Source organism: Sorghum bicolor, chromosome 10 (genome assembly GCF_000003195.3).
Source record: "Sorghum bicolor cultivar BTx623 chromosome 10, Sorghum_bicolor_NCBIv3, whole genome shotgun sequence".
NCBI classification, from domain to species: Eukaryota; Viridiplantae; Streptophyta; class Magnoliopsida; order Poales; family Poaceae; genus Sorghum; species Sorghum bicolor.
In genome coordinates, this window is record NC_012879.2 from 4,686,825 (window position 1) to 4,708,758 (window position 21,934).

The 21,934-nt window shown below is 41.7% G+C and overlaps 5 protein-coding genes and 1 long non-coding RNA gene across 8 annotated transcripts; 4 read left to right on the top strand and 2 right to left on the bottom strand.

Annotated features, from left to right (window-relative positions):
- Positions 1,908-2,390, top strand: LOC110431062. The gene has a single exon (XM_021449744.1). It carries the CDS (start codon positions 1,908-1,910, stop codon positions 2,388-2,390), a length of 483 nt encoding a protein of 160 aa, XP_021305419.1.
- Positions 5,252-6,844, top strand: LOC8076184 (protein SRG1). The gene has a single exon (XM_002436543.2). The coding sequence runs from the start codon at positions 5,348-5,350 to the stop codon at positions 6,518-6,520; it is 1,173 nt and encodes a 390-aa protein (XP_002436588.1). The 5' UTR covers positions 5,252-5,347; the 3' UTR covers positions 6,521-6,844.
- On the top strand, positions 8,008-10,097 carry LOC8076185 (protein SRG1). Its single transcript, XM_002436544.2, has 4 exons — positions 8,008-8,512; positions 8,599-8,855; positions 9,311-9,638; positions 9,772-10,097. Exons 1-4 carry the CDS (start codon positions 8,249-8,251, stop codon positions 10,012-10,014), a joined length of 1,092 nt encoding a protein of 363 aa, XP_002436589.1. The 5' UTR covers positions 8,008-8,248; the 3' UTR covers positions 10,015-10,097.
- LOC110431224 lies at positions 9,487-11,884 on the bottom strand. 3 transcript variants are annotated; one of them, XR_002448610.1, is made up of 6 exons: positions 11,586-11,884; positions 11,076-11,205; positions 10,907-10,979; positions 10,620-10,813; positions 10,113-10,210; positions 9,487-9,620 (listed from the first exon to the last, which is right to left on the bottom strand). It is a non-coding gene; the product is annotated as an uncharacterized LOC110431224 (long non-coding RNA). The 3 variants fall into 3 exon arrangements; XR_002448608.1 differs by having other exon boundaries at positions 11,076-11,884; XR_002448609.1 differs by having other exon boundaries at positions 10,899-10,979; positions 11,076-11,884.
- On the bottom strand, positions 13,063-13,954 carry LOC8076187 (preprotein translocase subunit SECE1). The gene has a single exon (XM_002437893.2). It carries the CDS (start codon positions 13,861-13,863, stop codon positions 13,309-13,311), a length of 555 nt encoding a protein of 184 aa, XP_002437938.1. The 5' UTR covers positions 13,864-13,954; the 3' UTR covers positions 13,063-13,308.
- LOC8064051 (probable 2-oxoglutarate-dependent dioxygenase ANS) lies at positions 19,158-20,964 on the top strand. The gene is made up of 4 exons (XM_002436546.2): positions 19,158-19,443; positions 19,555-19,814; positions 20,154-20,481; positions 20,640-20,964. The coding sequence occupies exons 1-4, from the start codon at positions 19,165-19,167 to the stop codon at positions 20,880-20,882; spliced, it is 1,110 nt and encodes a 369-aa protein (XP_002436591.2). The 5' UTR covers positions 19,158-19,164; the 3' UTR covers positions 20,883-20,964.

Below are 21,934 nucleotides of genomic sequence, written 5' to 3' on the forward strand. Positions count from 1 at the left end.
AAATATAGTTAGAGAATAATTTACAAGACGATTTTTTTTAAATTTAATTAGTCTATGATTAGACATTAATACATGTTTCTGAGGTCCGAGCTGTCATGTGGTCCTAGAGCATGACATATATACTCCAGGGTCCTAGAGCACTCACAATACAAGACTCTATCACAGAGTTTAAGACAATTAATTACATATTATTTATGATATTTTGCTGATGTGGTAGCATATTTGTTGAAGAAAGAGGTAGAAAAATAAGACTCCAAGTCTTATTTAGACTCTAAGTCCACATTGTTCGAGGTAATAAATAACTTTAGACTCTATAATAGAGTCTACATAATTCTTGTTGCTTGGAAAAAAGGTTTCGAACTTTTGGAACTTCAATTCGAATAGCAATAGTACTTCAAATATTTATTAGCTAGCTAATAATAGTAGCTCATATCTAATATTAGCTAGGTATGGAGTATTAGCTACCTATTAACTAGAGGGTGTTAATTTGGATGCACAACCAATGAAGAAAACTATTAGTTGGTATTATCTAATTTGGTCCAACTAGTGAGATTATTATTATCAAAAGATCTAACTAACAATTAGCTATTTTAGTAACCGCACATCAGTTTAGATCCAAAAGAGTGCCTAATAAATATCCGAGCACGTGCCGGCTTTTCCATTGGAATATTGATGAACTTCTGTTACTCCGCGACACTTATATTATTTATTTCAAAATCAATCACAATCACCAGCAACAATGAAGTCCTCCCCGTAAACGTCAGATCTACAAGTCTTTGCTCGAGAGCTACAGGTGAAGATTCCCCAGAATATATTAGTGCTCTATCTAGGGTTGAGGCAATCAAAGAGATGGATCCTACACTACACTAGATGACAGCTGCTAGTGCACTGGCACGGACACCCAACAATAATAGGGCCTTGTTTAGTTCATCCTGAAAATCAAAAATTTTTCAAGATTTTCTGTCACATCGAATTTTACGATACATGTATGAAGTATTAAATATAGATGAAAACAAAAACTAATCACACAGTTTGTCTGTAAATCGCGAGACGAATCTTTTGACTATAGTTAATCTATGCTTGGATAATATTTACCACAAACAAACGAAAGTGCTACAGTAGCGAAATCTAAATTTTTTCACATCTAAACAAGGCGTTTCATAGGGCGAAAATAATGTGAATCGATCCAACCAATTATAGGATAGTTTGTCCTTTCCTTTGTTCTTGCGGATTTACTAGGATGGATGGCGAATATAAAGGGAACACATATATCCAGTGAAAATTTACCAAAATTTAGAAACTTGAAAACTCCGTCAAAATCATGTGAAATGCTCAAAGTTTCCTTTTGAAAAATTCGTCAGTATGTCGTTACCAAACTCTGATAAAACGACTTTTACACTACGTGTTTGGCAACGATTACAAAGCAGAGTCGTCTATTACTGTTTGGTTGGCTTATTTTGTAGCGTCATCCGATCACACCGCCAACCAATCACGTTAGTTAGTGTTTGTAAACTAGATCTTGTTTTTCCGATGATTTTTTTTTCTTTTATCATCGGTCTGCTGGCATCAGACGTTGATCGGCCAACCCATGCATGCATCGCCGGCTAACCCAACGTGTTTAAAATACGTATGCTGGATTTTATGCGTTGTGCTGCCTGAAGTTACGTATTAGCTTACCATCTCATATACCTGCATGCATATATCGTGGCCCTGCTGGTTACTGAATTTATGACACATCATGGCCCCGATGGTCATCTTGCGATGCTAGTGGTTGTTGTCCACCGTTGTACTGCATGAATATATTTTTTTATGTCAGTTTTTTTCTTTTGCGTTAATAATTCATTTAAGGCTATACATAATACTTCATGCTTATTTACCGGAAGTTAATTTGCATGGATTAATAGGCAATGGCTTCGATCAACAAGACAGAGTTCAAGGTTCTTGCGCTGAACGGCAATAACTATCAAACCTGGGCAGTTGATTGCGAGTTCCATCTGCAGGCGATGCAGCTGACTGCCACGGTCGCTAGACCTGCTGCCGGTGTTCCTGCTCCAGCACCCCATGATAAGGCAAAAGCTTGCATCTTCTTGAGACATCACATCCACGAAGACCTGAAGATGGAGTACCTGGAGGTGAAAGATCCTCTGGTGTTGTGGACAAAGCTTCAGGAACGCTTTGGCAAGCAGAAGGGAATCCTTCTCCCACAAGCTAGGCGTGATTGGGCACAACTCCGCTTCCTTGACTTCAAGACAGTTGAGGCATATAATACTGCAATTCACCGTATTGTGGCTCAGCTTCGTTTTTGTGGCCAAGTTGTCACTGAACTCGAGATGATTGAAAAAACTCTCGAGACTTTCCACCCAACCAACATGGTACTCCAGCAGCAGTAACGCAACAACAAGTACATGAAGTACTGTGACCTCATCAATGTGTTGCTTGCCGCTGAGGCTCAGAATGAACTATTGATGAAGAACTTCCACATGCGCCCTGCTGGGACACAGGCACAACCTGAAGCACATGCCAGTTTCCATAACAGCAATACTAAAGGTTCTTTCAGAAACAAGGGCCAAAAGTTTCATGGTCACCAAGGGCCAAAAGGGGGAAAGTTTAAGAAGCACACGAATGGAGGCCAGAAGTCCAACGGCAATGGCAAAGGCCAGAAGTTCAATGGCAATGGTAAAGGCAAGTCCCTGAAGGGCTCAAAGGCCGAGGCAAGTGGAGGGAAACACTCAAATGAAGGTTGTTTCCGCTGTGGATCCCATAAGCATTGGTCCCGTACTTGCACTACCGAACCACACTTGATTGAGATATATCAGGAGTGGAAGAAGCGCCAAAATCCGGAGGTGCACTTCGTCCAGGCATCTATCGATGCTGTGACTGGACTACACCTCTCGGAGCCATTAGAGCCTACAAAGAAACCTGAATATGCAGCTATGGATGTTGATCATAATGCCATCGGCAATCTTACCGCTGAAAAGGGAGATGCCTATACTGGTGATGATGATTTCGATCTCGAGGATGAGGATCTCCTTGATGAGGAGTAGTCCAAGTTATCAGCCATTTATCTAGCCAACGTGATTTATTTTCAGCAAAAACAATTAAATTTTGTGTGATCGTGATGTAATAATGCTCCCGTTGAGCAACTTTATTATTTTATTAGAATGAACTCTCGTGCTGATAACGTGTTAAGTAACGACGCTATTCTGGATCCCTGATCCGATTCCCTTCCCTCCCGCAGCAGATGAGACGTGAGGAAGTCGTAGATGATCTCCCGTATCCCTTCCCAATAGCACACCAGACGAACACAAAGGAGAGCAAATATTGTGGAACTCGTATCTCTTATTCATTATAGATAGGTACAGGTTCCTTTATATAGTCTTAACCCTTCAAGGATATATTTGGTATGAGCCCACAATTATGTTAGGTTATTGTTTCTAACATGTTCGACGTATGATGGCACGGCAATAATTCTGTGCCGATTACACCCGGTCGTGGACAGTAAGCGCTCACTGCACGCTCGCGTTCGCGTGAAAATTAACAAACCTGTCTTCCGATTGTGACGCCTATCGATCAATCAAAGGGTCTTATTTAGTTCACCCAAAAACCAAAAACTTTTCAAGATTCTCTTCACATTAAATTTGTGGCACATGCATGAAGTATTAAATATAAATAAAAATAAAAACTAATTGTACAGTTTGCATGTAAATCATGAGATGAATCTTTTGAGCATAGTTAATCTATAATTGGATAATATTTGTTAAATAAAAATGAAAATGCTACAGTACCAAATCCAAATTTTTTCGAAACTAAACAAGTCACAAACAAGATAATAAGTAAATCAATGCATGATTTGATTTCCTTTTCGTTGTGCCATGGAAGTGGAGCCATCCTATTTACATTAACATTGCTTTGGTAGAACCAAACAACACCTGATGCTAACAGCCGTCCGATCCGTGACCTCCCGCTCTGACCGTAGTTTATTTGTGCTCCTGTGAAGCAACGGATGTCCCTTTCTTTGCACCTAGCCAGGACACGAGTGCGAATAGGTGTCAATTCCACGACGACGCCGATACTCTCAGCCGCTTCCACCAGATTGAGTGGTGTGTGTTCTTGAATGAATTGGTGTTGGGTCTCACTACAGTTTATTTAGATGTTATCAATTTTATCTCGATCCATATGCATTAAAAACAAGATCTTAATCTATAAGGTCTTATTTGGTAGGGTTTCTCCAACGACTACAGAAGCCATTTGGAGCCGTTTTCTGCCAAACAGTGTACAATGAAATAGCTATATCAATAAAGCCCCTAAAAAATATGTTTTTACAGAGCTTTAGGTTGCGAAAGAGCAAAAAATAGTGGCTTCTCCCAGCTTCACCTCATCCTACATGACGCTCTGTGAGAGTATATTTTAAGGAAGGAGCTGTTCCAAACGATTTAACAAAATGGCTCCAGCTCCACCGATAGAGCTGTTCATAAAGCTAAAGTCCGCTATACCAAATGGAGTCAGTATTGAGGTGTTTTGATGTGTAAATTTCACGTAAACTCGTCTCAACACTCAGGCCTTGTTTGGATGTAGTCGTATTCACATCAGTCCACATGTGTTGAGGTGAATTAGAGTGGAACTTGAACTAAATTTTACTCTAACCCACACCAATACATATAGATTGAAATGAATCCGTCAACATCCAAACAAACAAAGCCTCAGGATGAGGTGGTTACACGGGCATCCGTCTAAGAACAGTGGTGCTCTGATCGAAGAACGCTCGCCCGGACCTGTGGATAGGCTAAAAGTTGGGGGAAAAAACCCCGCTAAAAATAACACCCATTTTCACACCATGCTCGTGCAGATCTTAGATTAAACTATGGATAGATCTCCCCTCGATCGGGGGAAGAAGATGCGGCCGTGATCCACATTATCACACTGAGGTCTTGTTTAGATGTGAAAAGATTTTAAATTTCGCTACTGTAGTATTTTAATTTGTTTGTGGTAAATATTGTCTAATAATGGATTAACTAGAATCAAAAGATTTATCTCGCGATTTACAGATAAACTGCGTAATTAATTTTTATTTTTATTTATATTTAATACTTCATATATGTGCTGAAAGATTCGATGTGACGGGAAATCTTAAAATGTTTTTGGTTTTTAGAGGTGAACTAAACAAGGCCTGATAGTTTTGGACTCACTTTCTCCACGTCACACGTGTCCACACGGCGCGGAGCTCGACCGCCGCTCTATAAATTTAGCAAGTAGTCCTAAATGAATTGGCTCGCAAATACTGAAGGCCAATCAAACAAATTGCACTAGCTAGCCCAAGTGTAGAAGCAGCTATAGCACGATCTCGACGATGGTGCATCAGGCTCAGGGACAGATGGTGCAGGAGGTCGCCGCCGCCGCCGCCGCCGGCGGCCTCCCCACGCTGCCGACCCGGTACGTGCTGAGGGAGGAGCGCCGCCCGACAGCCCCAACAACTGGTGGCGACGTCGCGGCGCCCGAGGCCGAGCTGCTGGCCTTCCCCACCGTGGACGTGCAGCGTCTTGCCGACCCCAGCGACGTCGAGGAGGCCGACAAGCTCCGGTCGGCGCTCCAGTCCTGGGGCCTCTTCAAGGTGACCGGGCACGGCATACCGGTGGCGCTGCTGGACGGCGTCCGGGACGCCGGGCTGGAGTTCTTCCACCTGCCGGCGGAGGAGAAGCTGAGGCACGCGAACCGGGACGACGCCGGCGAGTTCCAGCCCGAGGGGTACGGCATCGACCGCGTGGACACGGACGAGCAGGTGCTGGACTGGTGCGACCGCCTGTACCTGACGGTGCAGCCGGAGGAGGCGCGGCGGGCGCGGTTCTGGCCGGCGAACCCGCCGTCGCTCGCGGGGCTCCTGCACGAGTACGCCCTGGGCAGCGAGCAGGTGGCGAGGCGCGTGATCATGGCCATGGGACGGCTGCTCGGGTTCGGCGAGGAGTTCTTCCTCGACCTCGTCGGCGACAAGGGCGGCACGGACGCGCGGTTCACCTACTACCCGCCCTGCCCGCGCCCGGACCTCGTGTACGGGCTCAAGCCCCACACGGACAACTCCGTCGTCACCGTGCTCCTCCTCGACCGCGACGTCGGCGGCCTCCAGGTGCTGCTCAGGGACGGCCGGTGGGTGGACGTGCCCGTGCTCGGCCGCGACGAGCTGCTGGTGGTGGTGGGCGAGGAGATGGAGATCATGAGCAACGCGGTGTTCAGGGCGCCGACGCACCGCGTGGTGACGAGCGGCGAAAGGGAGAGGATGACGCTCGTGCTCTTCTACCAGCCGGAGCCGCACAAGGACCTGCAGCCCGCGGAGGAGCTGGTGGCCGAGGACCGCCCGGCGATGTACAGGAAGCTCAAGGCCAAGGCCTTCGGCGACGGCTTCTGGGACGCCTTCGCGCTCGGCGAGCGCACCATCGACTTCCTCAACATCAAGGTCGACGACGACGACGACAGGGCGGAGTCAGCTGGGAGCACGCCGGAGGCGGCGGCGGCCGCGGCGGCCTATTAATCACCTCTCAGTCTCAGAGCTACGTACGTAGCTTGCTTGACGCCATATGAACTACAGTCGCGCACTGTGTTTGTATTGTACCCAATTAGCAAGCCCGTGTCAGTATCATCAGCCATGAACACCGTATCCACCACAATCCGTGCTACGTACGTATATTGCTATATATGCACTTACTGTCGTTCGCATGTCCAGTGGTGTAAGATGTAGATTTGGCGCAGTTCTTCACACAAATAATCTACTCCTAGATCACTGCTTCGCTGGATCTTTGTGTTGCATATACTTTGGATGTGATGATGAAATAATATGCTGGTGTTGACGTGCAAACCATAAGTCTTTCCCCAATAATGTTTCATTGTTTCAATCTATAAGCAGAGTTTTACTCCTTTTTCACAATGATGTGACGAGGAAGAATGGTAGTTGGCTCTGCGGGATGGCGAGCGTTAATCGACCTGAGAACTGGAGTTCGCTAAGCTCCAATACTGCTCATCCGCGCCAAACTGAAGTTGTTTGTCCCTGACCCTGTCGATCGGGAGACGATAAGCTCAAGTTGCTCATCAATCACAAGGGCTGGCCAAAGCCAAACGATGTGTGATCGGCATGGAGCGACCGACAGCACGCATGGCCAGTCCCCGGACGATTCCATGGACACCTGCCGCGTGGATTCACATGTGTCTCTATAAGCAACCGAACCAATGCATGGGAGGACTTGCTATATAAAATTACAGTACGTTTATTATGCGTGTGAGGTCAGTGTATAGAGTGTTTAAGACGATTTTGGGAACCATAAGACAAACATCATGATTCATGAAGCAAGTGCATGCTCCACAACGTCAATCAACTAAAGTCAGGCCTTGTTTAGTTCCCAGAAAATTTTGCAAAATTTTTCACATTCCCCGTCACATCGAATCTTTAAACGCATGTATGAAGTATTAAATATAGACGAAAATAAAAACTAATTGCACAGTTTGGTCGAAATCGACGAAATGAATCTTTTGAGCCTAGTTAGTCCATGATTGGACAATATTTGTCAAATACAAACGAATGTGCTACAGTGTCGATTTTGTAAAATTTTTCGGAACTAAACAAGGCCTCACTAGCAGCAGAGCATCATTATCTCATCTCATCTCATCTCTTAAACTTCAATCCTCTATTCTAATCGTATCAAGGTGGGGTTTCAATTCATATGAGGATGATCGTTGGTTTAGAATCTATACTTTGATAGTACTATTAGTTCATTATAAATTTGTAGGATCTGTTTTTGCTACAACTACTCTCTGATCTTGGTCAATATTACGATCGTACCATTAATTCCAGCGTCTATATATCTTGTAATAGTAACATTTGGACCTTATCAATTCGCTAAAGTTGTTGTAAGTACTTTATAGTTGTTGGACTAATTTACACCGATCTATTAGTAAGTTGTTGTAGGGTACGTAGACGTAATTTAATCTTCTTCTTTGTAAAATGAGGAACAAAATTACTTTCGGGATCCTGTTCTCCAAACGTGGAACGCGAGTCCATACTTGGACGTCATCTCTTGACTCTCTGTGCATATGCGACGAACACGGCAGCGGTGCCCTAGGGCCCACGCGTCAAAAATAATCGCTAACTCTTCTAGCTACACTAGCATAGCAGCTACACGGATCGGAGAGGAGCAGACGTAGTAGCCAGAGCACCAGCAGCGCCACTGATCGATTCGAAGCCAAGATTTTAGTCGTACACAGAAGCATGGAAGGTGCAGGAGAGGAAGCTCGGCCGGTGCTGCTGCCGCCGGTGCAAGAGCTCGCCGGCCAGCTGGGCGCCGCGGCCGACGTGCCAGCTCGGTACGTCGCGCGCGCAGGCGCAGGCAACGACGACGACCGCAAGGCCACGGAAACCGCGCTGGTCCCCGCCATCGACCTCGCCCGCTTGTGCCAGCCGGGCGGCGATGGCGGCGCCGCCGACGAGGCCTCGAAGCTCCGGCTGGCGCTCCAGTCCTGGGGTCTCTTCCTGGTACGCACACGCAAACGCACAGAATAATCTATATATATACACCATTATTCGATCTGGAGCAGGAGCACGTATCGATGTATGTCCAGGTGACCAACCATGGCATGGAGGCATCTCTGATGGACGCCATGATGGACGCGTCGAGGGAGTTTTTCAGGCAGCCGCTGCAGGAGAGGCAGAAGCACAGCAACATGATCGACGGCAAGCACTTCCAGATCGAAGGGTACGGGAACGACTGGGCGCCGTCGGAGTCGGAGGAGCAGGTTCTGGACTGGACCGACCGCCTTTACCTCAAGGTGGAGCCTCAAGAGGACAGGAAACTTGACCTATGGCCCACATGCCTCAGGTAACCTTCCGATGATGTTGAAGTCGTCAAAACTTCTTTGCATTGGCAGAGACAAAATTAACATGGACCATCACATTCTTAAAAACATGGACTACCTCGTGGAGGTGTTTGGTTAGAGGTGTTAAAATTTAACAAGAACTATAATATAGTTGTAACTATAACAATTAGTATCTAATTATAGACTAATTAGGTTTACAAAATCGTCTCGCAAATTGTTCTCTAGCTGTACTTTTAGTTTCGTAAATAGTCTATATTTAGTATTTCATACATGTATCCAAATATTTGATTCGATGCGACAGGTATTCCAGAAAACAGCCCGAACCAAACAGGACCAAAACCAAATACACGCTAAGTCGCCCTTTCCTAAGTGACTTAACAACAAAATCCCACCAAACCAGACAAAACTTGCAGCAGAGAGCCTCACGCCATACCGTGGCCGTGCCTTTTCTATGCAGGGATGTTCTGCACGAGTTCACCACAGGATGCACGAGAGTGAAGGACTGTCTGCTTCCAGAAATGGCGAAGCTGCTGGAGCTTGACGACGGCTATTTCATTGACCAGTTTGGCGGCAAGGCTGACGCCTATGCCAGGTTCAGCTACTATCCTCCATGCACGAGGCCGGATCTCGTCTTCGGCCTGAAGCCTCATTCTGATGGCACATTCTTCACGCTTCTCATGGTAGACAACAGCGTTGGTGGACTTCAGGTTCTCCGAGATGGTGTCTGGTATGACGTGCCCACCAGACCTCACACCCTGCTCATCAATCTAGGTGACCAAATAGAGGTAATGAACTATCATTATGATTGCAAATGGGAAATTAAGAGCTTGGCTAATATGGTTATGATTATTATAGATGCAAGACAGACAATATATTGTTATCTTTTCTTTTCTGAATTGTGCATTTCTGTTTACACAGATAATGAGCAATGGGATCTTCAAGAGCCCAGTTCATCGGGTTGTAACAAATGCTGAGAAAGAAAGGTTATCAGTGGCTCTGTTTTATTCAATAGATCCTGAAAGAGAAATCCAGCCTGCGGATAAACTGATAGATGAGAACCATCCAGCACTATATAAGAAGGTGAAAATCAAGGAATATATTGCTGGCCTCTATGAACACGTCGCTCGAGGGGAAATGGTTATCGAGACTGCAAAGATATAGATGTGATATCTATGTAACGAATAAGGGACCTGAATGAAACCTTGCAATTCCAAATATTAATAAAATTATTCTTTAGTAAGAAACGAAAGTGTATATACGTCGATGTGGCTTGCCTCAGCTTTAATGGCACGTCTTGCTCGAAACCATGTCCAGGCGTCCAAGTTAGATGCTTGGAAGTGTTGTCTAGTCTAGACACCTGCTCACTCCAAATAAGATAAACTTTAATGGGTTTAAATGCTCTTTCTAAAAGAGAAAAGCCGAAGTACACAAGAACTAGATAGAATATAAGTATTGTAATATGGGTAAGTAAATAATATTAGTTCTTTCTATAATTTTTGTCAAATTTAGAAAGTTTATCTTATTATAACAAAAAAAAAAAACTCTCCCTTATTTTGTACTATACTGTAAAATCTACAATTTACTATTTTCTTTTATTATGATAGGTAGCATAAAGTGAATCAATACCCAGCAGACTAAATGAGCATCAAGGATCAACTGTATTTATCTATGACTAGGCGCCAAAATAGACTATCTGAACAATAGCTTTACTACCAAACTTTCAGTTCAATGGCAAACAAATGTATAGATTGCAAAAAACATCTCACCTGCAGCATTACAGGGATCAAGTGATTTACAATTCCTCTCCACAGCTGATGATGCCTAAACAAGGAAAGTTTTAAATTCCCAACTTTGTGTGATGTCCCAAAAATTGATCTTTTGCACTACACTGCAAGTGCACCTTCAGTCTTTTTAGGCATGGCAATCCCACTGAGATCAGGCATTGATGGAACAACAATACCTGAGACAAGAGAAGCCAAGAAGATGGTTATCAACCAACTTTTTTTTCAGCGCTGATACTGTAAGAAAACGTAACATGTGCAGACCATTACACCTCGAACACTAGTTGCTGCCCCTTCAGCACAAGCAGGGGCTGATCTGCCACACCCTCTTAATTGTGTTCAGACCTACACACAGACAACATCAATAAATTGAATTACTGTGTACTTGAGACTCTTAATCCACTCAAGTACAAGTGAAGATCATGCACAGTGGGAACTCACCCTCAGCCCCACCAGGTGTAGCCATTGTCTCCTTGATAAGGTCAATTTTTTTGTTATATATGCAGAATCATATATCCATCCACAGAAGGTGTAGAGATCCCAGGTTGCACTTCCATGCAAGTACCTGATACTGGATGCCACCTGTATTGAATATCCCCAGCAAGAAACAACTCCAAAACAACCATCACATTCCCACAGTGCAGTTATTTTAACTTGTTCCAGTAGAAATTTTGTTTCCACTATTAATGGAACAATTGACCAGAAAAATCCTTCCCTATTCAATCACTATAATAATCTTTTATACCCAATCGTGTATAGCAAATATGCTATATTTTGTTAAACACAGGGGAATCTAAATCTACAAGGGACTCATCAGATTGATGGTATGGTACCCTAATCTGTAAACTAGAGGTGCTATTAGCATTAGAAATGTAGGGAAAGCATTAAAAACTATACTAGCAAAAGATATGGAGATGAAATGCGCAGATCAAATACGACGCAAAGCCTTACCACTTACAGCCTCGCCTCCTTGGCAACGGTGAGCTGCTAGCTGTAGCTTCAGTATCAACTCCCAGACCAACCGTGCTGCTGGGACTGGGAGCATAGCCCGTTCCCATGGACACAGATTAGCTGCTCGTGATGAGGACTGACGGCAGAGTCGCCGAAGAACTGCTCCACCACCCTGACTGACCTATACCTGAAATTAATCCCCTCTAGGGTTACTGGAATGGACCAGCACCGAATCCAGCAGCAGTGCCATACTAGACCCAGATACCGTCTTCATGACTGGCCTCATAGCCTTTGAATAAAATCCCCCCCCCCCCCCCCCCCGATTTATCCTTCATCCCTCTCTACTGTAGCTCTGCCAGCCCCTGCCACCAGCATCCTCTCTCTCCGCCAGGTGCCATCTATCCAGAGTGCACAGCCCATGGATCTTGACGGCTCCTGAAACAACCGCCACAACAAATGCCCACCGGATTGCTTCATCCCAATGCAGGGATGTTCTCCATGAGTTCACCACAAAATGCACAAGAGTGAAGGACTGTCTGCTTTCAAAAATGGCAAAGCTGCTGGAGCTTGATGACGACTACTTCATTAACCAATTCAGCGACAAGGACAACACCTACACCAGGTTCAACTCTACCCTCCATGCTCGAGGCTGGATCTCATCTTCGGTCTAAAGCCTCACTCCAACAGCGCATTCGTTTCACTTCTCATGGTAGACAATAGCGTTGGTGGACTTCAGGTTTTCCGTGTCTGGTATGACGTGCCAACCAGGCCTCACACCTTCCTCATCAATCTAGGAGACCAAATAGAAGTGCATCTACAATTGTATTCGTATATATCATTCATTGGAAAGCAAATAATTAAATTTAACCCCATATAACCTCGTAGCCAAAGCAACACAGAAATATCCTAATATAAATTCTTCTTTCCTCTGTGACTATACAATCATCCAAGGAAAAACAATTGCAAGACTAATAGAGTAGGCTACTTAAACAGTGAGGAGAGAATTGATACAGAAACAGCGAACATTTGTCAAACCCAACAAAACAAAGCATTAGGCTAATGTCATTAAGTTGATAGTCCCATCCGTAACTCATTAGTTCGATCAAGGTTGAGTTAGAATCCTCTTTGGAAACCCCTATACTTCAGACTGTACAATTTATTAAGAGCGACTCCACATAACCTAGATAGCAGGAAGTGTCCGTCCCTTTTGATTGTATATAAGTATCAATACACCTATCTATCAGTTAGTTCATCAGGGTGAAATGAAGCCACTAGGGGAACAGGCAGTGAGCATTATTCAGTTAGTCCAAACTACTACTGTCGCAGTGAATCAGAACAGCATATCAGTAATCATATAGCATATCAGTAATCATATGCTTTTTAATCTGCAGAAATTCTTTTCAGCCAATTGCTTGAACATAAGTGAAAATTGAGCCCTTATTTTATTACAGTTGAGTATTAGCTAGTACTAGTAATCTGGGAGCCCATAATTATCTCGCCACTATATAGAAACTCAAGTTAGGTTTCAGAGTCACCATTTAACAACAAGATGTCATTCACATATTAGTAACATTACCAATTTCGCAAGAGACTCATCATCTTTTTTTTTTGGCAATTGAAAAATGGACATAATTCCAACCTCGAACACTTGATCTATGACCCTAACCCCAAGTGCAAGAAAAAAAAAACAATAGTTACAGAGTAGACGAAGCACGTTCCGTCGTCAGCCGGAGAACAAGTCCTGAAGTCCGCGTCCGGCGAAGACGGTGTCGGAGAGCTCGGCGAGGAGCGCGTTGACGGACAGCAGCGCGACAGTGGAGCCCGCGATGACCCCAAGCACCACGCCGGTGGTGCCCACCACCTTCCCGGGCGCCGGCCACTCGATCTCGGTCATCTCCTGCGCCACGCCGGCCCACCACCCGCCGCCGCCCTCGGCGGCCTCCGCCTCCTTCCGCGCCCTTAGCACCTCCTTGAGCTCCGCCGCCACCGCCTCCGGGCTCTTCTCCCCGGCCGATGCTCCCCCCACCTCCGTTCCCTTCTCCGCCCCTCCTTCCTCCAGCGCGGACGGTGCGGGCTCTTGCTCCTGTTCCTGCCCCTTGCTGCTAGCAGTATCCTTGGAGGCGGCGGCAAGGCGGTGGCTGCGGTAGTCGGGCAAGGAGTGGGAGAGGGAAACGGAGAGCGCAGGCTGGAGGAAGGTAGCAGAGCGAGGAGGGCGCGCGAGGCGGGGAGAAGGGGCTGGAGTGAGGCGGAGGAATGCGGTGGTCGGCGTTGTCGCCATGGCTTCAGCGGCTCGATACGAGGCGGCGGCCCTCGCTGTGGCAGACCGCAGAGGGGAGGATAGTGGCGTTTGGATAACTAGCAAGGTAGTTAGCTTTTTTTTCTTTCTCATTTTTCTATGGCCTATTATGGGTTATTCCATCTTTTGCTTTAGATTATCTATGAAAGTTGATTTTCTAATTAAAAATGTTTCTTTGTGATTTTCTAAGCTAAACTCTTTGACTACAGGATTATACATTAGAGTGAATAAGGAGAGCCTACTTTTTGTGCTTTAGACCCTAGTTCATTTCACATATTCATTTTGTAGAAGTAGCATAAAGTCACTTCTATTCTAGGAAGAAAAAAAAGTTTGACAATGTTTCTCCTGGATTCAGTCCGAAAGTTGCTCTAGAATTTCTGGCAAACAGATCCTCCGTGTTTTATGTTTTTTACTTAAAGATATCTTTTCAATAGTTTTATTATTTATTTAACTGTATCTTCATACAAATTCATGTAAAGTTTCTTTTACAATTCATGTCAAGTTCCTGCATTTTAAACGAACTCTCATATCTCATGGTTGTGCAACTCCTGTCAAGACTAAATCAAGATAGTCTTTGGTTTCCTTTTGGTGACCTCTAATATTTCTTAATTAAACCATTGTCCAAGTTTCTCACAATTATTTAGTTTCATTATCATTTTATTTATTTAAATCTTAGATTATCTAATACGTCCTCTTACATATATGTATTATACTAGCAAATATGCTCGTGCGTTGCAATGGAAGAAAAATATCAAATGGTCATAGAAAGTGATGACATAATGTTACATATCTATTTATATTTATCCTTTTTATAAAATTTAAAGTCTATAGTTTATTTTATTGATAACCATGACATCTATGGTATTAGATAGTTAATATTTACAATAATATGTAGCTTGGAGATATATTTATTTAATAATAAAAATAGAAATTAGTCAAACTTTATCTTACTCTAATATTACCTCTTAATATACATTAGTATTATATTAAAACATGAGGAGTTTGTTGCTAGCTTTATTTTTTTATTTATAGAATTTTTATAAAATATGATATATCAGTTAAATGTATGTAAATTATGAACACATGGGCTTATGAAGTGTTCATATGACATAAGAACACATCGTGCAAAGGTAGTGGAAGTATCTTTTTTTTTTATTTTACATACTTAAATTGATTGTAAACTATTTAGCAAGCATAAATCTAGATAAATTAGTAAATCAGTAAGATATGCAGGAATGGTGCTAAAACTTTTACCATAAATCAAAATCAAGTATCACATTAAATAGGCTACCATAAAATTTTTATAATAATTAGAGCAAGATAACTACAATTTCAATTTTACACTAAAAAGCATAAGCAAGCGTCTCCAATAAAAAATATATTAAAATTTGTGATATTTTTTGTTTACTGCATGAATCTATATATGTGGAGCTGAACAAAATTTGTTTTGTAATTTTTAGATTTTCCTATAAATTACTACACATTTATCAAGTTTCAGCCAATTTAAAGAATAAAAAAAGTAAACTAATAGGACAAACACTTTGCATTTAGGTCCCTGTGTTTTTGTTATTCTCAACATACTTTGATGTGTATTGTAAATAGTTAGGAGATTTTACATTAGGAACTCTAAAAAAGGTTATATTCTTTTTTCCTCTTCTACAGCTTCAAAGCGACGGGCCGATAGCCGATGCTTGCGGATTCTAGAGCCGAAGCCGGTGGATAGAAATAAGGTGGGATTTTTCCTCTTTATAGATAGGTATAGATTTTCTCCCTAAAATATTGCCATATTCACTATAATGTTATTCATGCCTTTTGTAACCATTACAATCTCAAGCAACCACTCATCAATCCTATCCTAATGCTAATTTTTTTGGTGCCTCAAACCTTCTAAACAAACTATAGAAAACATCATTGCAGCCAATGAGTTACTAATATTATGCATGTACCAATATCATTGAAAGGATTGGTTAAAGACTAGTGGAGGGTGAATAGTCTATTAGAAATATCTACAATGCACAATCACAACTAGGCACAATAGTGCACCCTATTAAGCACTACTTGCACCTTCTAAGCAAGCTAGCAAGAGCAAGCCCAACACAAGTCTAGTAGTTAGACTACAACTATCAAGCAACTAGAACAACTAACAAAGGCTAAGCTCAAGCACACCTACATTGTAACAAATTTAGTGAGGAAGATAAACTCCAAGTTATCACTAGAAAATGCAAAAACTTAAATTAAGCATAAGAGCTACTCGATTCTCTAGCAACTACACAAGCAAAGAGCAAGTGTAGAGTTGCCAACCATAAGGGAGAAAAGATGACACAAGTTTTTTTCTCCTCACAGTTGCTTGTCGGCAACACATGTCCCTATTGTGGCGTTTCTAAGGATCACCACTCTCCAACTAACTCAATAATCCCTCAAGCTTAGCTGCAATGTGAGTGCTAGTTTATGAGAGACTATATTATAAGGTACACAACAGCCACGAATCCACTAAAACTGCTCTTCGTGATCGATCACCCATAGGGACGAACACAAGAACGTCTCACAAATCACCTTTGGAGAACCTCACAATCTCCAATTGAGTGCTCCGTAGAGATTGCCTTCAAGACATTTAGGTGGTGGCAACCACCAAGAGTAACAACAATCTTGTATCCAAGATGACGAAATAGCGCCATTAGATGCAAACTATCAATGTAAATGCACTAGATCCTCTCCAGTCTCACCTAGATGCAATCTCAACTAAGCAAATGTGAGTAGAGTCTTAATTTGAGCTCAGATATGTTGTGAATATTAGCCAAGGAGTCCAAGAGAGGTGAAATGACTAAGCAAATCTCCTATCTATAACCGCACACACAAAATTAGTCATAAATTTTGTGCTCACCAAAAAAGTTTTGTGACCACCGAAGAAGACCACCAGAGGTTCCTAATGACTAGTTCAACGACTAAATTTAAACACTCAAATAGTCGTTGGTGTAGCCTTGTCTGGTGCTCTTCATCTAGCAACACATGACTTTTTTTGGTGTCCTCAGCATCGAGATTTTCAAAGAAAACACCCTCACTAAACCACTCTCTGATGAACTCTCTGGCGTTAGCGCTAGAGTTTCCAGTGCAGCAGTGCGTTATAGATAGGTACACATAAGGTTCCAAACCGACCCCGGCCCATCAGAGTATCCATCGGTCATTTTAGAAAAATCAAACAAATGTAGTAGAGCTACGTTTGAGGTATACGAAAATATTGCTTTACATCTAAGTCAAGATAGCAGTATTCATGCAGTTGTTCAATGTTGCATTCTCATTGTTGGCTCGGTGATCTCCTAGCAATCATCTCCCTTCTTCACCAAACGTTTGTCTAGTAGGAAATATGTTCACTGCAATTCATCATCTTAATTTGTCATGTGGAAGAATATTGTTATAGGTAGGCAGTTTTCTTGTTATTATTTGCTCGAAATATATACTAGATTGAACCCTTTGCCATCAAGTATCTAGTATGTTAAGGTACAATTTGTTGGTAAGGCGAGGCAACCTTTATATTACCAATCTAGTTGGTAAGGTGAGGCAAGCTTTATATTACCTAAAGTTTACTTTTAAAGCCATTAACATCAAGAACAGGTTAATAGTCTAATACAACAAGCTATCTAGTATGTTAAAGTAGAAACAAATCTTGCTATGCAGAGACAAACTTTATTACCTATAAAAATTTAATTTCTATGGCATGCATAAAGCATGAAAATTGATTGATAGTCTCATATAACAAGCTATCTAGTTTGTTAGGCTAGAAACAAACTTTGTTACTTAGAGATAAACTTTATTGCTAACTATCTGTTAACAACTAAAAAATAGAAAGTCTTCTGCAAAAATAATAAAAATATATAAGAGTGTCTTTCTTGCTAACAAAGTCTATCTCTATTAGCAAAGGAGAAACTGAAGCATATCTTTAGGTAACAAACTTTGTTTCTAGTCTAACAAACTAGATAGTGTCAACAACAGATAGCTTGTGGTTTATCACTAGCATTTCTAGGATTTATGGCTTTGGAAATTTGATTCAATCTCTATGTAACAGAGTATGTCTATAGCCTAATCACTTTACCAACTGAAAGATAGATTTTGGAGCAAACTATTTGTTAACTGAAAAATTAAAGTCTTATACAAAAAATAATAAAAATATATAAGTATGTCTTTGCTACTAACAAAGTATATATTTATTAGCAAAGGAGAAGCTAAAGCATATCTCTAGGTAACAACAAACTTTGTTTCTAGCATAACAAACTAGATAGTGTCAGCAACAAATAGGTTGTGGTTTATCACAAGCATTTCCAGGATTTATGGCTTTGGAATGTTGATTCTCTCTCCTATGTAACAAAGTCTCTCTGTGGCCTAATCACTTTACCAACTAAAAGATAGATTTTAGAGCAAACTATCATTTAACTAAAAAACAGAAACTCTTTTGCAAAAACAATATATACAAAGTGTCTTTATTTCTAACAAAGTTTGTGTTTATTAGCAAGGAGAAACTGAAGCATATCTCTATGTAACAAACTTTGTTTCTAGTCTAACAAACTATATAGTGTCAACAACATATAGCTTGTGGTTTATCACTATCATTTCTAGGATTTATGGCTTTGGGAAGTCAATTCTATCTCTATGTGACAAAGTCTGTCTATAGCCTGATCACTTTACCAACTCAAAGATAGATTTTGGAGCAAACTATCTATTAATTGAAAAATAGAAACTTTTTTACAAAAATAATAAAATATACAAAGTTCCTTTATTTCTAGCAAAGTCCATCTTTTTATTAGCAAAGGAGAAACTCAAGCATATCTCTAGGTAACAAACTAGATTGTGTCAACAACAAATAGCTTGTGGTTTATCATGAGCATTTCCATGATTTATGGCTTTGGGAAGTCGATTATATCTCTATGTAACAAAGTCTCTCTATAGCCTAATCACTTTACTGAAAGATATATTTTGGAGCAAACTATCTATTAATTGAAAAATAGAAACTCTTTTGCAAAAACAATAAAATATAGAAAGTTTCTTTCTTTCTAACAAAGTCTATGTTTATTAGCAAAGGAGAAACTGAAAAGCATATATATCTCTAGGTAACAAAACTTTGTTGCCTAACAAACTAGATAGTGTCAACAACAGATAACTTGTGGTTTATCCCTAGCGTTTCCAGGACTTATGTCTTTGGGAAGTCGATCTATCTCTGTGTAACAAACTATGTCTGTAGCCTAATCACTTTACCTACTAAAAGTTTATCAGGATTCAGGAAACACTATAAATATGCTTAGAGAGCTGCTCCTCATCTTTGTGTGTGGTAGTAGTAAACAAGCACCGATGGCTGGTGAATCATGGAAGGTGCCAACTCCAGTGAAAGACCTGGCCGCCCTCGTGGAGGAGCCACCGAGCCAGTTCGTGCAGCGGGAGGAGGACCGCCCTGGAAGCCTAATGCTCGCAGCTGACATGCCGGATCCCCTCCCTATCGTCGACCTCGACAAGATGTCAACCGCCGACGAGGCCACCAAGCTCCGCTCAGCGCTACAAACCTGGGGGCTTTTCTTGGTGAGATCGATTCCCTCCTTCTTCTTCTCCCTCTCGGTTCCCATGTGCATTGCGAACCTTGCTCCATCGCTGCCTTCTTATGCATTTCTATCTATGTGCCATGCCATGCAGGCTACCAACCATGGCATAGATGTGTCTCTAATGGAGGATCTGATGAAGGCGTCACGAGAGTTTTTCAACCAGCCGCTCCAGGAGAGGCAGAAATACAGCAACCTGAGGGAAGGCACGCGCTTCCAGCTAGAAGGGTATGGCAGTGATCCGGTGATAGCACAAGATCATATCCTTGACTGGAGCGATCGCTTGCAGCTAAAGGTGGAGCCTGAAGATGAAAGAAACCTTGCTCAATGGCCCAAGCATCCTGAATCCTTCAGGTCACCTCCTACTGTGTTTTTCAGTTTTAGCCTTTCTAGAACTGGAATAACAGAAATATTTTTTTCCCTGGATCATTTTATAAACCAGACAGTTCATTGTGAAATTCCTGCACTCAAAACAATTCCTCCTCACTTTTTAAGCTTTTATTTTACAAGTTTTCAAAGAAAAATAAATGAAAAAATGCACATGTGAGCGTTTATGTATTACGTATGACTCATCATGTGTCTTGTCTTGTATAGTATACTCCAAGAAACAGAAAACAATATTTGTCAGCTTGCTACTACTAACACGTTAGCAAGACAAATGGCTTTTGCCTGAACGGTTATACCTTTTTGCAGGGATCTTCTGCACGAGTATGCAACAAAAACCAAGACTGTAATGGTAAAGATATTGCGAGCGATGGCCAAGACCTTGGAGCTTGATGAAGAAGATTTCATTGATCAGATTGGTGGTCGTCCTCAAGCTTATGCCAGATTCAACTACTATCCTCCTTGTCCAAGGCCGGAGCTTGTCTTAGGTATCAAGGCTCACTCTGATGGCCCTCTTCTCACGGTTCTTCTGGTCGATCGTGAGGTCGGCGGACTGCAAATTCAGAGAGAGAACAAGTGGTTCAATGTTCCATCCATTCCTCACGCTCTGGTGATTAACCTGGGAGACTCGTTGGAGGTAGGCAACTGGGAAACCAAGTTATTATATTTTGTGTCATGAATCCCTGTGGTGATTACATTTCCAAGAATAAATAAATAAATAAATGAAACTGATGCATGTATATCCAAACTTTGTGAATCCTTATACTAAACTTGACTACAACAATTTTGATACAGATAATGAGCAATGGGATATTCAAAAGCCCAGTGCACAGGGTTGTGACGAATGCAGAGAAGGAGAGGATCTCACTGGCCATGCTCTATGCGGTGCAACGTGACAATGTGCTTGAGCCGGCGCCCGGTTTACTGGATGAGAAGCGACCGGCAAAGTACAGGAGGATTACAGAGGCACACTTCTTGGAGGGGGTCAAAGAACACTTTTCAAAAGGAATGAGAATGATTGAGACTTTGAAGATCTAAACCTTGTATGTTTGTTTTAAACAATGTCAGTGATCAGTGAGTGCGTGCCTCTATGGAGAATAAAAACAGTTTGTTCTTTGTACTTCTGATGACAAACTTTGTGGAGATCCTTTGGCCTTGTTTAGTTCACCCTGAAAACTAAAAAGTTTTCATGATTCCCCGTCACATCGAATCTTGTGACACGTACATGAAACATTAAATATAGACAAAAATAAAAACTAATTACACAGTTTAGCTGTAAATCACGAGACGAATCTTTTAATCCTAGTTAGTCCATGATTGGATAATATTTGTCACAAACAAACGAAAGTGCTATAGTACCGAAAACTTTTTAATTTTCGGAACTAAACAAGGCCTTAGTAAAAGTGATGGACGTCAGTTTCCATGTATGACAAGTAAAATGCCCATGACTATTGCATGTTACTATTGACCCATCACAATTAAGCTATTTTCAAAATACTAGTAGTACTAGATAAATTGAACTCAAACCTGGTATGAAACATTTGATAACAGATTCCCCCATGGGTTGCACACACTGATAAAACCTAATTCGGCACACAGATATATGTTAAATACGGCTCAAGCAAACAAAGCACAAAAAATAAAGCAACTTTTAGTGCCAAAAAATAGATAAATTTTGAGCAAAGTATCTGTTAACTGAAAAAATAGATTTGCAAAAATAATAAAATATACAATGTTCCTTTATTTATAACAATGTCTATCTTTATTAGCAAAGTAAACTAAGCATATCTCTATATAACAAAGGCCTTGTTTAGTTCCAATTTTTTTTGGTTTTCGGTACAGTAACACTTTCATTTTTATTTGACAAATATTGTTCAATTATAGACTAACTAGACTCAAAAAATTTATCTCGTGAAACTGTGCAATTATATATTCACTTTGTAGACCTACTCATGTGAAGTCTAAAAAAAAATATTTTATAATTTTTCTGTGATTTACTATCATTTTTCAAAAATATAGTCAAAATAAATTAAGAAAAAAAGACAAAACCACCTTTGAAAACCGCCTATAACCGAGTGAGGGAGTACAAT